The sequence below is a fragment of the Arvicola amphibius genome, chromosome 9 (genome assembly GCF_903992535.2).
Source record: "Arvicola amphibius chromosome 9, mArvAmp1.2, whole genome shotgun sequence".
Lineage (NCBI taxonomy): Eukaryota > Metazoa > Chordata > Mammalia > Rodentia > Cricetidae > Arvicola > Arvicola amphibius.
In genome coordinates, this window is record NC_052055.2 from 51,650,193 (window position 1) to 51,668,684 (window position 18,492).

General features: G+C 40.4%; 1 protein-coding gene across 9 annotated transcripts in view; it reads left to right on the top strand.

Annotated features, from left to right (window-relative positions):
• Positions 1-18,492, top strand: part of Pphln1 (periphilin 1) — an 84,468-nt gene that overhangs the window by 58,422 nt on the left and 7,554 nt on the right. For all 9 annotated transcript variants that reach the window (XM_038342387.1, XM_038342392.1, XM_038342394.1 and 6 more), the window contains one exon: positions 4,448-4,588. In XM_038342387.1, the coding sequence (XP_038198315.1) occupies positions 4,448-4,588 (141 nt within the window). The remainder of the gene's footprint in view (positions 1-4,447; positions 4,589-18,492) is intronic.

Sequence of the window (18,492 nt, forward strand, 5' to 3'; positions counted from 1 at the left end):
AGGAAGACTTTTTCCATTTTGCTTTGCTCTTCCCAACCCTTTTTGCATTCTGGGGTCAAACCTAGGGTCTGTCTGTAGTTGGTTTTTGTTTTACTCTTTGGGGGGCGTGCCACCCAGCTCTCAAATAAATACATGGATGACTATTCTTAACTTAGTTTGGCTTGTTTCTAGCCAGCTTTTCTAAGTTAAATTGTCCTGTTTCTCTTTAACTACATTTTGCTCCTGGACTTTTCACTTTTCTTTATTCTATGTCTTTCTTCTTACTCGGTGGCTGGCCCCTGGTGTCCTCCTCTCCTACTTTTCTAGCTCCTCCCCTTCTCTTGGGCCTAGATTTCTCCTCTGTTTATTCTCTCTGCCTGGCAGCCCCACCTATCCCTCTCCTGTCTAGCTACTGGCCATTCAGCTCTTTATTAGACCAATCAGGTGTTTTAAACAGGCAAAGTAACACAGCTTCACAGAGTTAAACAAATGCAACAGAAAGAATGTAGCACATCTTTGCATCATTAAACAAATGTTCCACCACAACATAAATGAATGTACTACATCTTAAACTAATATTCCACAACATCTGTCTGTCTGTTACATTGCCAATCCTCATGGAAGGTTTTGTGGTATGTGAGATTAAATGTGTGCTAAAGAAGCCTTTCCCACGTGCCTGCATGTGCATAAGTCAAATGGGTAGATTTGGAGTCCAGAAAGACTTGTTTATGAGTGTTTATTTGTTTTTGTTTTGGTTTTTTCTGTATGTGTGTGTGTATGTGTGTGTGTGAGAGAGAGAGAGAGAGAGAGAGAGAGAGAGAGAGAGAGAGAGAGAGGAGAGAGGGAGGGAGTGAGGGAGAAATGTTGGTTTGTCATTTAGATAATAATTTTCTCAAACAGGTCAAAGTTTTCTTGTTATTTTATAATAATAGATATTTTTGAGTATTCTTAAGTAAATCTATCAAATATATCAAGCCATTATAGTTTTTATATTGACAGTAGATAATTGTACTTCAGAGGTCAAATTTGAGAGTAAGACTGATTTCTTGTCTATTTAATATTTTGGGTGTGTGTGTGTGCATGCAAGTTTTAATTTATATAACTATGTTCTACTCATCTGTCTCTATGTAAGATACATTTATATGAACTCCAGTTGCCTGGCTGTGATCATTGGCAAAGAAAATTCTCTCTCTCTCTCTCTCTCTCTCTCTCTCTCTCTCTCTCTCTCTCTCTCTCTCTCTCTCTCTTTCTCCCTCCCTCCCTCCCTCCCTCCCTCCCTTCCTCCCTCCCTCTTCTTGCTTGCAATAGCAACTCTTCTGGGCATGGGACCTTTTGGTCCTATCTTCTGTCCCTGTCTCTGATGGAAATCTGACTGTCTTGTTCTTATGTAGGTCTTATTTAGGTAATCAGAGCTGCTGTGAGTCCATGTTTGTAACAGCTATGCCATCATGTCCAGAAGACAGCATTTCAAACTTACTTCCCATCCTCTGGCTCTTATATTCTTTCTCTTTCATCTGTGGAGGTGTTCCCTGAGCCCTGGGGAGAGGGTTCATAGAGATACTCAATAATCTACAGTGAGCTCCCAATGGCTTCTCTCAGCACTCTGAACGGTTATTATTCTCTGCATTAACCAAATTTTAGTGTTTCCTAGCCATTTGGATTTCTTTTGATGACTTTCTATTCAATCCCATAGCCCATTTTTAAAATTGAGTTTTACATTTAGATTTTTGAGTTTTTTTGGTGTATTCTAGACATTAATCCTCTTATATTTATAGCTGGCAATGATTTCCCTCCCCGTTCTTTGGGCTTCCTCTCATCACTTGGCAGTTTCCTTTGCTGTGCAGTGTTTGGCATTCGGCAGTTGTTGACCTTATATTTCCTGCACTGCCTAGCTGGAAAGTCTTTACTTGTGCCTGTTCATAACCATGTACTCCTTACTTTTTCTCCTAGCACATGGGTTCTCAAACTCTGGGTCATAACCCATTGGGTAGTCAAATGACCTTTTCACCGGGGTTGCTTGCCTAAGACCATCAGAAAACACAGATATTTACATTATAATTCATAACAGCAGAAAAATTACAGTTATGGGGTAGCAATGAAATAATTTTATGGTTGTGAGTCACCCAGCATGAGGAACTGCATTAAAGGGTGGCAGCATTAGGAAGGTTGGGAACCACTGCTCTAGCAGTTTCAGGGATCCAGTGCCTTTTAGCCTGTTACTTTGCTGAAAGTGTTTGTCAACAGTAAGAATCTGTAACTCTAGCTTGTAACACCCGATTCTGTGTTACCCCCTCGGTACAGTTCGCGCGCCACTGTATCGTAAGCGAGTCGGGCAAGAGCCTGGAGATTGAAAGTACACACAAAGAGACCTGGGTCATTCGAAAGGAGATCAGCCAAATGCCGTTTATTTAACTTTGGGGAAATCCTTACATACCTTGCTGCTGCACAAGCATTTCCACCCAGGCAGGTGGGAAATTACCACACCAAAGATGGAGTAAACAATGCCCTACAGCTAATCACCAGGCGGGGCGGAAGGAGCACAGAAACAAACAGAATGCTTTAGTTAGCTGACCGGAATCTGTCCTCAAGATGAACCCCAGGAACAGGGGTAGGTAGACCCGGGACCTACACTAGCTGATGCTCTTTTCTGGCTTTGTTGCCTATTGCACTGATGTAGTACACATGTAGACAAGCAGGCTCATAGACATATGTAAGCCTGCAGGGCATTTGATTGATTAATTGATGTGGAAAGGCCCAGTTTGCTTCAGGCAGTGACTCCAAAGAGGGTAGTCCTGGAGTCTCTAAGAAGGTAGGCTGCAGGCTGGAGAAGATGGATCAACAGGTAGAGCACTGCCTGCTCTTCCAAAGGTCCTGAGTTCAAGTCCCAGCAACCGCATGGTGTCTCACAGCCATCTGTAATGGGGTCTGGTGCCCTCTTTTGGGCTGCAGGCAGACATGCAGGCAGAACACTGTATACATAATAAATAAAATATTTTTTTTTTAAAAAAAAGAAAGAGAAAAGGTAGGCTTAGCACCCAGAAAGCAGTGTTCCTCCAAGGCTTCTGGTTTAGTTTCTGCTTTGTCTTCCCTCAGTGCTGGAGACTGTATCAGAATTTGTAAATCAAATTTTCTCTCCCCAAAAGAAGTGATAATGTTGTTTATCAGGGTCATAGGAAGCAAACATGGTAGGTTTTTGTATACAGAATTAAATAGTTTGCAAATAAAGATAATTTGACTTCTTTTTCTATTTGTATCTCTTCTCTTCCCTTTGCTTGTCTTACTACACTACATTGAATAGAAGTGGACTCACTCGACACCCTTGCCTTGTTCCTAATCTTAATGGAGCACTGGGTTTTTCCTCATTTACACCATTTACACAGCCTCTGTTCAATTAGGGTTAGGTATTTATAGTAGCAAAGGTAGGGGTGAGGGATTTCTAAGGTTCAGGACCGCTGATTGGCTGGCATTTGTCTAGGGGTGTCCTGGTGATAAGCGATGGGTGTGTGCTGTCTACAATGGTTGGAACGTTAGGAATTTCCTTTGGATGGTCTGTTACTGGGTGGTGCCTGGGTGGTCTCAGTTTGTGGTCTTTCTCAGAACCAGGTATTGCCTCAAGGTAAAGTACTGAGAGTCTGGCCTCTGTTGAGCTGGGTCGTTCAGATCTCTGGAGGATCTCTGGAGGAGACCAGCTGTTGAACATTTATTACGTTCTGGTCAGATAGAATGCAGGTTGTTGATTCTCAGGATTTTTCAGTGTCTTAACATGTGGTCAGTTTGGGGGAAATTTCCACAAGCTGCTGTTAAGAATGGGTATTTAGTGTCTGAGTGGGATGTTCATGGATGCCTGTTAGATCTGTTTGACTTATGATCTCATTTAATTCCAGTGTTCATCTCTCTAAATTTTGTCTGGATGACCTGTCTGTTGGTGAGAGCTTGGTACTGAAGGGAGTCCCCACTGTTTGGCATTAGTCTGAATCAGTCACTGTTGGGAGAGTGTCTGACAGAAGCAGTCATTGCTGCAGTCTCACATTCTTCCTAATGGTTTGAGGAAAGTCGTGGGCTGTTTAGCTGTGAGCGTGGAGTGTGTTCCTGTGCCTTCCCTTATTGTGATCCTTTATGTGAGCTTATGCTCTCATATTTGGATTTTTTTCTTAAGTGGTCCATATTTCCTGAATAGATTGTTTAAGAAATAACCATAGGACAAAACCTTTCAGCCATAAATTATTCTGTATTTAGTATATCTATCATATTTTAGAATGTTGTAAGGCTTAGTCTCATCAAAAGTTATAAAAGTAGCATTCATATTCTCTAGCCTTCATTACATATCATGACATTATATATTATCTTTTCTTAAAATTAATTTAATAGCACTTCCTTTTAATATAATCTTCTCTTAGTGACTACGTACACTATCTCATATACTCAATGTCCTTTAAGAAAATAACTAAGGACTTCTTCTGTTTTCAAGACGGGATCCATGGCACCCTTATTTATTGACCAGACAGAAGAACCCGAGTCAAACACAACAGATGGCACAGAATTGTATGAAGACAGCCAGCTTAGCAGTCGCTCTAAAGCCATTGCATCAAAAACCAAAGAGATTGAGCAGGTAAGAATGCAGTCTTCTGATAAATACGGCTCTTGGTTTGTACTACTCTGCACAGGTAAGTATTCACATTGGATAAATATACTGGTTTGTCTATTCCTCCTGTAACTCTGAAATTCCGCTGAATGTGTGTAGAGGCTAGAGGACAACCTCAGATATTCCTCAGGTGCCTTTTTTTTCTTTTTTCTTTTTCTTTTTTTTCTGAGACAGGGTTCTTAGTCTAGAACCAATGACAGGCCTACATTGGCAAGCCAGGAAGGCCTAGGATGCACCAGTCTCCATGTCCTTTCAATTCCCTTGTGTTTGGAGATGGGCTCTCACACTGTAGCCCTGGCTGGTATGGAGCTGAGGCAGTCTGAACTCTTTGCCTCTTTTCCAGACACTGGGTTACTGGTATGCACTACTACATCAGCATCTTTTCCCTTTAAATTCACTTGACCTGTATTTGTTTTCTTGTTTTTCTTTACCATAATATAGACTTCACAAGAGCCAGGGACTTTGCCCTGCTGGCCACTTTGAGCAGTGAGTCGTGGGTCTTTGTCCTGTGCTGTGGTGTATCTACAGCTTAAATCACTTCATTAAAGTGGGGAGAACAGAACTGCCTGGAAGCAGAATTATCTTGGGTGCATGAAATCAGTCTTTCAGTCAACCACTTAGAGGAAATCAACACATTACTGAAAACTCAAAAGCAGGCCTTCACCTGAAGGCCTTGTGGGTTTATGGCAAGAAAAACCAGCTGAGCACCAACTGCATGGCAGTAGCCGAGGCCCAGAGAGGCAAAGCAGAGGGGAACTGTGCCCCTGTCCTTACCTCTTATGTGTGGCAGATTTTTTGGTTGGATGATGATTAAAGCCATAACCCTGACAGTGACTTTGAGTAGTTCCTGGGTCACTTAAGATCAGGAGTGGTCTTTGTTACTGTCAACCTCATTAAGTCCTCATTCTTAACAGGGTTTGATCAAGGTGCTATTTAAAAGGGTCAATAATTTAATAATGTTTTCTTTTCTTCTTAAGTTGTAGCTCTCTCTTCTTAAGATTTATTGATTTTTATTTTATGTGCTTTTGCATATGAGTGTTTTGCTTAAATGTATGTCTATGTGCCACGTGTGCCTGCTGCCCTCAAATGTTTGAAAGTTGGATTCTCTAGAACTGGAGTTATAGGCAGTTAATAAGCTACTTATGTGGGTGCTTGAAATTGAAACTGGGTCCTCTGGAAGAGCAGCTTGTGCTTGTAACCTTGCTAGCCCCTAAGTTACAGGTTTCTTTGTTTTGTTATTTTTGAGACAGGTTTCTCTGTGTAGCCCTTGCTGTCCTGGACCATGCTCTGTAGACCAGCCTGGCCTCAATCTCACAGAGATTTGCCTACTTCTGCCTCTGGGTGCTGCTGGGATTAAAGGTGTAGGCTATCATTTCCTGGATGTATTTTTGAAAACAAGTTCTCTTAAGAATGTAACTTGGGGCGGCAGAGATGGCTCAGCAGTTCTCCCAGAGGTCCTGAGTTCAATTCCCAGCCACCACACAATGGCTCACAACCATCCATAGTGAGATCTGGTGCCCTCTTCTGGCCTCCAGGTGGACATGCAGGCAGAACGCTGTATACATAATAAACAAATACATCTTTTAAAAAAGAAAGAATGTAACTGGAAGAAACACTTAATGAAATGCTAAGTATTTTGTCATTTATGAATATTTTCACTGTACTGTTGTTCATAGTCTCTTAGATTGTGAGAAAGTTATCAGTAGGGTATATAAACTAGCTTGATGGTTGGTGCATTGAAAATTGTTTGGAATGAAGCTAATCTTTATAGTTCTCTCTGTAAATATACAGGTTTGAGATGAACACTGTTTAGAGCTGCTGCCAAAGCACATGAAATAGCTGCTGCTCCAGCATGCTGAACCTTGCAGCATGGCATGTGACCTAAAAAGATGAAGGGAGCTGGATACGGGTGTGGCGGTGCAGACTTTTAATTCTAGCACTCGGGCAGCGTTTCAGACCATCCAGAGGCTGTCAGAGAGGGGATGAAGGGACAGCGAGGAGAGGAGGAGAGGGAAGAGAGATAAATAGAATTGCTACATTTGGTGCTTCTAGAGAAGGAAAGTCATTACTAAAAAGGTTATAAATAGCTGGGTGTGGTGACAGGGACCTGCAATCCAGACTTGTGGGAAATGGATGCAGGAGAGCAATAACTTGATAAGCCTGAAGTACACTGTGAGACCCTTGAAAAAGTAAGTATGAGCCGGGCAGTGGTGACACACGCCTTTAATCCCAGCATTTGAGAGACAGAGGCAGGCGGATCTCTGTGAGTTCAAGGCCCATGAGTTCCAGGACAGGCAGGACTATTAAAAAGGAAAAGAAAAAGTAAGTATGGTGCTATAAAATAGAAGCTACGTGGAGCTTTCTCTTTTTGTTAGATACTGATTTCATACATGGGCAAGAAGTAAGGCCAGAATTCCCTCAAATTCAGGAAGCTAGCACCTGATAATAAATGTATGTATAAAATTAATTAATTTTCAAATAGAGGAAATAATTTTCAAGATTTTTTTCCAATAAGGGTTAAATATCAATGAATAGAAGGTCTGTATAAACAATATGGTGACTACATTGGTGATTCCTCTTTACATTTTTTTCATGTATGAGTGTTTTGCCTTCATGTGTGTACCACATGCATATGTGGTGCCATCAGAGGCCAGAGGAGGGCATCAGATCCCTAGAACTGGAGTTAGAAACAGTTATGAACCACCATGTAAGTGCTGGAATTGAACCCAGGTCCTCTGGAAGAACAGCCAGTGCTCTTAGCTGTTGAACCATGTCTCCAGCTCCTTGGGTTTTGAAACCCAGGTCTTTTAATTGAGGCAATATTATAGTTTAAATAAAAATTCCACTTCAAAATTTCGTGGTTACCACAGTGTAGTAGTTCTTGAAGTTTAAAAACAGGCACATGGGGTAGACTGTAGCAGAATCACCTCTGTGTGGGGATATGTTCTTTTGATATATTTCCACCTTGTCGTCCCTGGGCATTGAGATTAGAATTAAACATGGTTGAGTGCTAATAAATTCTCCATCCAGAAAACACTGTGACTAAAGTGCTATGTTGTGGAGATGAACAGTTTCAAACCATCCCACTTTCATTCAACACTCTGGGTATGTGTGGTTTACCTTACCACCCTGCACGCTTGGCCTCTTTATGCTTTGGACACACACACACACACACACACACACACACACACACACACACACACACACACACACACCCTGAATACCGATTATCTGGTATCAAGATTGGCTCATCTTTCATGCTAAATTCTTCGTCAAACCTTCTACTTCTAAAGAAGGAACAGAAGTATGCTTGAATTCTCATACTTTTGGTCAGGGCCGAATGGATCCACCGCTATGGGCCACCTTAATGTCCAAATCAGCAAGCAACTACACCCTAAGTCAGGGTGTGTAGCCATAGTTGTTAACACCTTTGAGCAACCTCAGACTCTCTGACCTTCAGACAAGGTGGAATAAGCTCACATTTTTGGATCGCCACAGAAATTCTATTCTGTTCCAAAACTATATATATTGCATACATATAATTGATATATATATATATATATATATATATATACATATATATATATGTATATATATATCAATTTTTAGTTTGCTTTAAATTCCACGTTCTAACCATTTTTTAACTTTTTTTTAGCTTCTGCAAAGGTTAGACTGGATAATCTTTTGACTTTTCTTATTTAAATCATATTTGATGTTCAGAGCTCTTTGTTCTTTTTGTGTTATGAACCCAGTGTGTTTGGTTTGTTTTTATTATAGCAAACCCAGTCCCTCGCATGCTGGACAAGTATACTGCTGTTGTGTGCAGTCCTTTGTACTTTCTGTTGCATGGTATTTCACATTTAATAATAGAATTTTGTTTTTAATTTTTAACCTTCTTAGTAGATACAGGGATCCTTTACTAAAATGAAAGACTGTTTTGAAGAAACCCTCTTGTGCCCTGGTCATTAGTGCTTACTGAGCTCTTGAGTGGAACATGCATTCTGTAGTACCGGATCAGTTTCTCTGTGTTGCAGCTCCTCTTACAGCGTCTGATCGCAGCTCCCTCTCACTCACTCCTGCTTCTTCTCTTCGTAGGCTAAATAAAGGGCAGGCAGATGAACGGTTGTCCTGGGAATGTGAGTGGGAGTTGTGGACATGGGAAGAATCAGCTTTTAGTTGTGATAGGTTAAGATGAAATTCTTTTCAAATAGAGGAAGCTCTGTCTATGTGTATGAGAGAAGCATTTAGCCTACCTCACATAATAGAAACATTCTCTGTTTTTCCTTGTTATCAGACAAGTTACAAATGTTCTTAAAAGTACAATTCTCCCTCAGTATCTTGTCTAGCCATCAAGTCTACCCAGTTGTATTTAACAATTCATTACCAGGTACTTCAGACTTTGCATATAGATTTAGTAAAACTCTCAAGATTTCCCTCTGAAAAAAATTGCATTTCTAAAATAATTAAAAGTAATTTATGTTGACCAAATTTTTAAGTTTTTGAAATGCATAATTTACCGGGTAAATCTCGTTTTTTGGTGTTATTATGGGAACTTTCTGCTGAAGTATTGGGGTAAGGTTTTCATTTGAAAATAAGTAGCTGGGACTGGGGGGTGATAACAAACTGGATGTAGCTATATAGCATGCATGAGGGCACTAGGTTTGCTTGCCCCAGCAAATCTTAAATTTGGTGTGATGATTCATGCCTGCTGTCTGAGCACTCAGGAGGTGGAGGCAGTATATAGATAGTATCAATTCCAAATATTTATAAAAGCCATACTTTAAAAGGGCACAGGTAGACTTTATCCTTGGGGATGCTGCTCCAAGGCGATGCAGAAAAAACTGTTTAGTTAGAGTGTTCCAGTAGGATTAGGCCAAATGCAGACTGCTCCCAGCCAGTGCTGGTGTAAGTTACTGTCTCTGCTACTCAGTTCTGTTTATTTTAAACCAGCAGTTATATTTGTTGTTAAATAAAACATTAAGGACATTCATAAAGTGCTGTCTGGTTGCCATTGCTTTCAGGGCCCTCTTGCACATTCATTAAATGTAATTTTATCTGCCTGCATGTCTGTCTGCAGACCAGAAGGGGGCACCAAATCTCATTATGAATGGTTGTGAGCCATCTTGTGGTTGCTGGGCATTGAACTCAGAACCTCTGGGAGAGCAGCCTGTGCTCTTAACCACTGAACCATCTCTGCAGCTCTCTTAAAGCTCTCCCTGTATTGGAAATCCCAAGTGCTTGTGCTAAATAGTACTTGCCTGTTTCTTTGTAGCTCTGGGGTGATGGTTACTTCGGATTCCTTCTTGGTAATATTTTATAGCTAATGCTCATCTGTGTCAGGATTTGGACCCCTCACCTCTTGTGCCTTCTGCTCTTTCCTCTGTGGAACCCAGGAGGGCCTTAACTGTCTACCATTCCTGGCTTGCTCTTTTATTTCCCACCTTGTTTTCTCAGTGTCCTCTTCTTTTCCCTCCTATCATTCATAATTTTTCAAAATGTAAAAATTTACTATGGAGTACCTTGTTTATTCTGGGTAACTCTGATCTTGTTTTCATCTTTTATGTTTAGCCTTCTCTTTATCTCTATATAACATACAGCATTAAAAATGATTTCTTCCGGGACTAGAGAGATGGCTCAGTGGTTAAGAGCAGTGGCTGCTCTTCCAAATGACCCAGGTTCAATTCCCAGCACTCATGGCAGCAAGCTCACAACTGTCTGTAACTCTAGTTTCAGGGGATCTGACACTCTCAGATATACACGCAGGTAAAACACTGATGTACATAAATTACAAATAAATAGCTTTTTTAAAAAAATAATTTCTTAGAATTTTCTGCTCTACTTTTCCATTCTTAAAATTTTCTTCTTTATGTGCTGTCTTTTCTTTTTCAAGATTTAACCACATATAGATAGCATCTGTTGTCTTATCTTGGCTGTTGTTTAATAGATGGGCTTCATGCTTGGAAACAGCAAACAGCTCTGTTCTCCACAGTCAGTACAGTGGAATCCATTGGTGTTTTATGGAAGACCTTTGTAAAACTGCACTTAGAATTGTGATTTTGTTTAAAGGTGACTTAGAGTCATAAATTAGGTATGTGCAGGGGGTGGAGTGGGGGCAGCTGACTGTGTTACCAGGCCCTCCTTATCTGTCCGTCTGTCTGTCTATGGGGAAAGGGCAGGGGTATTGGGACACTCTGGACATCAGACTCAGGTATCAGGTCCGGTGGCGAGTGCCTTCACTTGCAGAGCCGCCTCAATGACCCTTTTTTCTTGTTGGTGTGTTTTGGGGTTTTTCCTCCCCTACTCTTATTCTTTTATTACTGTTCTGTGGTTTGTTTCTGTACTCTTTTTCTTTGAAAGTTTCTATATGCCTTGGTATTCCAGGAACATTGGCTCTAGAATCCCTGCAGATACCAGAATCCTTAGTGGTTTAGTCCCCATTGGAAATACAAAGAACAGTATTTTCATGTAACCTGTACATATAGCCCCCATTAACTTATTCTTGATTTTATATTTTTTCAATGTGGCATTGGCTAGGAACTGAACCTGGGTTTTCTTCAATACCAACAAGTCATATCTCCAGCCCCTTCTTTATAATTAAGTAAAATGTAACTTAATAAAAAAAGAAAAAGAAAACCCTCACCATGTGGATGAAACAGTAAATCAGACGGAGACAGATTTAAAAAGTCAGTCCTAAGCAAGGCAACCTACAAGATTTTTAAAGTGAGGGGCAAATGCAAGTAAAGTTCCCTTTCGCTCATTAAGATGGAAGTGCCATTGTTGGATACATGCTACATCTATGTAACATGTTACATCTGTATAACTTTCAGTGAAAAACACTGGCTGCACAACTCAAAGCCCAGTCAATAAATGTTTTCACTCTAAGTAATAATCTTACTCTAAGGAAAAAAACAAAAACCAAACATGAGTTAAACAAACAAGATTCCCTTAGATGCCAGTTTCTTTTTTAAAAAATATTTATTTATTATGTGTACAATATTCTGTCTGTGTGTATTTCTGCAGGCCAGAAGAGGGCACCAGACCCCATTACAGATGGTTGTGAGCCACCATGTGGTTGCTGGGAGTTGAACTCAAGACCTTTGGAAGAGCAGGCAATGCTCTTAACCTCTGAGCCATCTCTCCAGCCCCTGGATGCCAGTTTCAATTACTATTGCAGCTCTCTTTACCAAGCCAGTGAGCACCTTTGACTGCTTGGTACCATGCAGAGTAATTTCACTTGGTCAGCCAGCAACTGAATTACTATTTATTTACTGCTGTTTGGCTTACAGTTAGCCTATAATAAAAGACATGGTATGAGAAACACATTCATGTTAGAATAAAGCCTCATATTTAGGCTTGGCTCGCCCTTATTTAAGAAACATTTTATACTGAATAACTACAGTATCTGAAGTCACAGTCAGCTGTAGTTTCTGCTGGCTCTTACTCGTTTTAGGAAGTTCCCTCATGGGCTTGAGATTTGGAGTTGTTCTATTTAGAAATTGAAGTTCATGTGGCTTTCCAGGGGAAATGCCGTCTCTTTGCTAGAACAGCTCAGAACCCAAGAAGACTCTGTTTGTCTGCAATTTACTGTAAATGGTCCAGCAGGAAGGAAGTGTTCTGTTCTGTTTCGTGCCTGACCCCACAAGGCGAAAGGCACCATTGACAAGTATAAGATGGGAAACCGAGCCTGAGGAACATTGAATACAGAGTACATTTGCTGAAGCTGGGGGGTAGGAAAAATACAGTGAACATCCAGTGGTGCTTACATATGAGTGTGTGGGTTGGAGGTGGAGTTTTGAACAATTTGAAGACTAAAGGAGGAAAAAGGAAAACACTTTGAATTCTATTGATGGGCATAATGGTTGAACTTTTAGCATGGGCATAATTGTGATCAGTGTGTATTAGACAGTTTAATTTAGGTATAGAGACAAGTTTGGATCCTTTTTATGTAGAGATCCTGAATTAGACTGGAGGAGAGTGGCTATGTCAGGGTTAGGGAGAACTGAAGATAGCAGTAATTGCTGAAGTAGGAGAAGATAACTGAAAAATTCAGAGCAACCTTTCCTGAGACCAAGCATGAAGGAGAACTGAAAAGGGCATTTTTTTGAGGTGGAAAAAAGATAAGTCTGGAAAGAAGCAATTTTGCTAAGAGCAGAGGAAACAAGATAGGAAGGAGGGGAGTCCTATCAGCATCTGAAGTTCCTGAATTGGGTGTGGGAAGGCCTTAGAATACTCAGTGTGTTATGATAGAGAAGTCACCAGAGAGGTTTGAGGAGTTCACAGTGGATTGAGTAATTGCAGTTTTGGACTTCTTCCAGCAATTCATAGCACCCTGCGAATAAGGCTAGACAGTAAACCAAACTGTTTAATCAACAAGTTGTGATCCTTGCTGGCTGACCAAGTAAAATTACTCTGCATGGTACCAAGCAGTCAAAGGTGCTCACTGGCTTAGTGAAGAGAGCTGCAAACTCTTTAACCTTTAACTATATGATCAGGTTCTTGAGCTACTAAATGTTGCACACTTTTGAATTAAAGGAGCAAGGGACAAAAATTTACACCTATAACTTAACTCTAGACATTGATCATAATACATTCAAAGGATGGGGAAAGAAAACATCGCCCTCATGGTAAACATTTTAAGCAGGAGATGACCAATACATGTCATAATTTAGAATTCTCAAAGGGACTTAGTTTTCCTGGTCGTGTGGAATGCTGGATGCGTGTGTGCTGTTCCCCAGCATTCAGGCTTGGAATTGTTAGTAGTTCATGGAACCCCTTCCAACTTACTTAGAATAGAAAGCAAACTCTGGAGACTTCTGGTCCTCACTTCTGTCCTCCCTGTACTTTGGTCCTGGCAAGGTGACTTAATCAAGTGCAGAGGCTTGTAAGCCTGACCACGAGAGTTTGATCCTCAGAACCCATGTGAAGGTGGACATAGAGACCTGACTCCACAGAGCTGTCTTCTGATGCCAACAGGGGCACTCACTCCTCCCCATCGTACAGACAGTAATGGCGGTGGTGGTGGTGATGATTACGACAATGACAATGGTACTATGATGTGGGTTTTGTTGGTGTTAATTTTCTAAAGAAGACCATGTTTTCATTCCCTTTGGGAGGCCTTGTCTGATGCAGATTCCTGTCTAGAATTTTTCTTTTTTGGTTTCTCACTTTTTGACTAAAATATTAACTTAATGTGCCCAACCAATGTAAGTGGTTTCTCTATTAATGAACCTATTTTAATTATTTTGTAATGCATTTATGTATATGTTTTTTATGGTTTTTATTTTTATTATGTATATGTTTTAATGTGTATGTGTGTGTTTGTAGTGAACATACATATGTGTTCAGCTTCTCCGGGAGACCAGCAGCATCAGATTCCTTTGGAGCTAGAGTTAGACACACTTGTGAGCTGCCTGATATGGGTGTTGGGAACTCTCATCATTGGATTTTCTTAACCACTGAGCCACTTTCTTTTCCAACTGAACATTCATGTTTTGTTCGCCAAAAGAGCTCCAATTGCAGTATGTTTGATAAACATGTGAGCACGCTTTTAGAAAGGTAGGTGTACACATTTGTGTCAGAATTTATTCAGTAGCAGCACAGGCACAGGTATAGCGCTTTGGATGGCAACCGTTTGCCAAGAATAAAGAAGGTGCGGAACACAGCTGAGCTGTTTGGACCCCCTGGAGAGGAGCATCCCAGAGCCTTCCTGTCACAGCTGCTCAGTGGAGGCAGAAGCAGAACTGGAACAGTTCCTTTAAACCATCGCTCCATTTGGTATCATCCTGTTTGTTTTTACACAGTGCCATCCTGAATGGTAGCGTCTCCACACTTGTTTTGGTCTTGGTTTGGTCAAAAGATATAGAAATCATCTTTAGACTTATGTTCTTAAAACATTCTCTTTCTGTCCATTGTTAATGATGCAAACTCCAAATACAGTGTCATATTGCTTAGGTCCTGTTCATACTGTGACTGCAGACACAGAGCCAGCAAGCATTCAGGATGTGTGACAGAGTCCATTTTCACCAGTGGGCTTGGTACCTCTGAAAACATGTCAATACTCCTTTTTAAAATAATAGCCTAATTTACCAGTTAACTTATAGGTGATTGGATTTTATTCAAGAAATAAATTCTGGTTATAATTAATAACTTCTGAACTTTTAAATATCACAGTATGAATACACTGAGCTCAAATGATAGAGCCACATTATTTGAAAGTTGATATTTTATTATCATATAATCCTGGAAATATGTTTGGACATGAGAGTAGCTTAATACATTTTTCCAGAATGTGTTTATATGAAAAATCTCTGTGCCTGTTCCATCTACACGAGCACATGGCAATCCAGTGAGAGGAAAGTTAAAGAGGAAATGACTGCCATTCCTTTTGGCTCACATGATAAGGTGGGAAACCTTTGACCCTTATTTTATTTGAACCGGTCAAATATTCAATGACACTAGTCCAAACAAAAGGTTTTAGTCTTGTTTTTCCCTGTTTTGCTATTCCAAATTTATTTATTTTACTAGTCATGGTGATTTTGCTAAACAAAAACAAAACAAAGCAAAAAATTGTTTACACCAATAGCTCAACTTTGAAAAAAAATCTTTTTAAATAGAATGTACTACATAGTGAAAACACATGTGGCAAAGATTAGCTCTTCAGGCTTCTTGTGGAATTTCAGTCTAATTGTATCATCATCCACCTTCAAGTTTTAAGGGGAAATATTGAGTAGTATTCAGGTATTCTTACTTACATACAAATAGTTATAGCTAATACATTCATTTTCTTTTCCTAGATTCTACCTAAAATCCTTGACTGTAGATAATGTGTCTTCACAGAAGCTTTTGGGCTAGTGAGATAGCTCTGCAGGCATAAGCACTAGTCCTAGCCCGACAGCAGCCTTAAGTCCTCAGACTCCATAGAAAAGCCACACGTGCTGGTGCACATCTGTAACCCTGGCGGTGCTGATAGCAACAGGAGGATGTGTGCATTACAGGTCTCCATCACTGCGCCATTTTATACTGTGCTAGGGTTCAAACCCAGGGCATTGTGTATGCTAGACCAACACCACCAACTGAGCTGCATCTCCAGCCCTAGAAGTAATTTCTTTAGTATTTTGTTATGTTTTTTAAATGTAAACATTGTTTTTGCTGTTCATTTCAAATCCATTTTGATCCTAGTCTATCAATAGTGTCACTTCCAAACTTGAGAAGATTCTAAGAGTCAGTACTCCTTAAACATATTATGCTGTTTGGTTTTCCATACAGCCTTTACGTTAACAGTGTCTCAGTGCTTTTTTGATCTCTGCTTGCTTGCTATCAACATGATCTCTTCCCCCGCTGGGAAAAGTGAGCAGTAACCTTTCATGGCTTTTGCATCAGCTCCTGCCTTGAGGACCCTACTCTATTTGAGTTCCAGTTATGACTTCCTTCAGTAATGAACAGCAGTGTGGAAGTATGAACTGAATAAAACCCTTTCCTCCCCAACTTGCTTTTTAGTCATGAGATTTTGTTGCAAATAGAACCCTAACTAAGATACTACATCTTTTCTGTTAATACAGTGCTAGGAGCAGCATAGGCTACTATAGTTTTGGTGCCTTTTTCATTTCTGTAGACCCCAATTAGAGTTTGAACTTGTCTGAGGTACTAACATTATGTGCTGTCACTGCTTACCAATCTCATCAACATGCTGGATATTATGAATGTCTATGCCCTGGTTGGAGTTTCTTTCTTAACATACATTTTTATGTTTTCTCTTTTATTTATTTATTTTGGTTTTTCAAAACAGGGTTTCTCTGTGTAACAGCTGTGGCTGACCTGGAACTCGCTCTTGAAGACCAGGCTGATCTCAAACTCACGGAGATCTGCCTGCCTCTGCCTCCCAAGTGCTGGGATTAAAGGCTTGTGCCACCAATGCCCGGCTCTTTTAATTTATTTACTCATTTATTTTGGTTTTTCAAGACAGGGTTTCTCTTTCACTCCTTTAAAAGTGATAAACTGTTTTATTTCCAGCTTTAGTGTTAGGCCAGGTCAACACACCCGTCTGCTGCACTTGGTCTGTGCTCTTCTGTCCTCTGGACTCCCTGCAGGACTGGAGGTGTTTCACACATACACTGGCCAATGTAGTAGTATTTGAAATGTGGCAAAGGTTAGCTTTCATGTTATTTCATTAGTACACATACAAATGTACAGCTATACATGGCTTCTGTATGGTACTGAGCAGCATGGTTTTTTAACTGCTGCCAATCCCAATAAACTGTTCTTGTGTTTTGCCATTTCAGTCAACATACCTTGGCTGTTAGTTTCTTTGATTTTTGGGCAGCATTTGGTTGACAGTCTCCTTAATATACAACCCCTTAGCATTAGTGCTGTTGTTTTTTTCTTGCCATTACATTCTTTACTTCTTCCATGACTAATATTGATGTGTTTAAATGTCCACACTTTTCTTTTTGGCCCCTTTGTATTCTTTTAAAGCATGCTTTTGCTATTCATTCAACATTTATTAACTTCTGTTTATGGGAGTGAAAAGAATTTATTTTCTTCATTGTTGCTGATGATCTTGGTTTGTGTTCTCTCTTTTCTCCAAATCCAGGCTTGTTGTCAGCTTGTGACTCTGTGTCAAGTTGACACATTATGCCATTGGCATAAATATGGAAAACTATTTAGCCATCACTTCACATTGCCACATCTGTGCTGCTTCCATTTGTTGTCTGTTCTGTTTCTGAAACATGGTCTCACTATGTAATCTTAGAGGCGGATTTCTAGGCCTGCCTATGAGACTTTCTGCTTAGGTTATTGAGGTGAAAGGCTCACCCTAGTGCTAGACTGAATGAAAAGGAGAAGTCAGTCCAGCAGTAGCATTTATCTCCCTCTGCTTCCTAAGAACCCAGTGTGATCAGCAGTCTGAAATACAAAACAAAATACTGCCTCTCCTTACTTCATGGTCATCACTTTCTGATATAGAATAAATAAATGTCTTTGTTGTTGTTTAATGGAAGTCACTGTTGTGAGTGCTCTATGTTGTCTCATTTAATCTTTGAAATTGCAATCAGTCACAGATACTGAAAACCATGCCCAGAAATTAACAGAAATTTTAATTGATATTGATTCTTCTAAATTACTCCAATCTTTAAGTAGTTCTGTCTTTGTAGAAATTTGAGAACAACCTTTCTTCCTGCAGGTGCCCCTCTCCTTAGTAGTGCCCTTGGTGTGGCTGGCAACCCAGTGTAACTTGTATTGTTAACTGAACTCCACAGCCTGCATCTCGGTGCTGGTGGATTCCACAGGAGCATGGGTCTTGTGAGTTAGGGAGCACTTCAAGGTCTGTGCTGGTAGATTTCCCATGGAACACCTGCACAGCTACTGTCTGCACCTTGAGTTTCGGGAGGTGGGCGTGGCTTGTTCAGAGCATCCTGTCTCTCCTTTTAAGATTATGTCTAGAAGATTATGTCTTTTATTGAAATGGTCTATTTTGTCTAATTAGTGGGACAAGAGTTTATACTATCCTTTATTTTCTAGTGACTGTCCTTGACATCAAGTAATTTCTGTCTTCTCTCCTTTCTGAAGGTGGTTGCTGTGGTTATTTTTTTTTAAGATTTATTTATTATGTATACAACATTCTGCCCGCATGCCAGAGGAGGGCGCGAGATCTCATTACAGATGGTTATGAGGCACCATGTGGTTGCTGGGAATTGAACTCATGACCTCTGGAAGAGCAGCCAGTGCTCGTAACCACTGAGCCACCTCTCCAGCCCTGCTGTGGTTATATAAAGTTAGCGATTATATTGTCTTTCCAAAGAGCCAGTTTTGTAGCTAACTTGTTAACGTGCCTGCCTAGCGTGCTTAGGCCTAGGTTCCTTGCTCAGCACCACAGG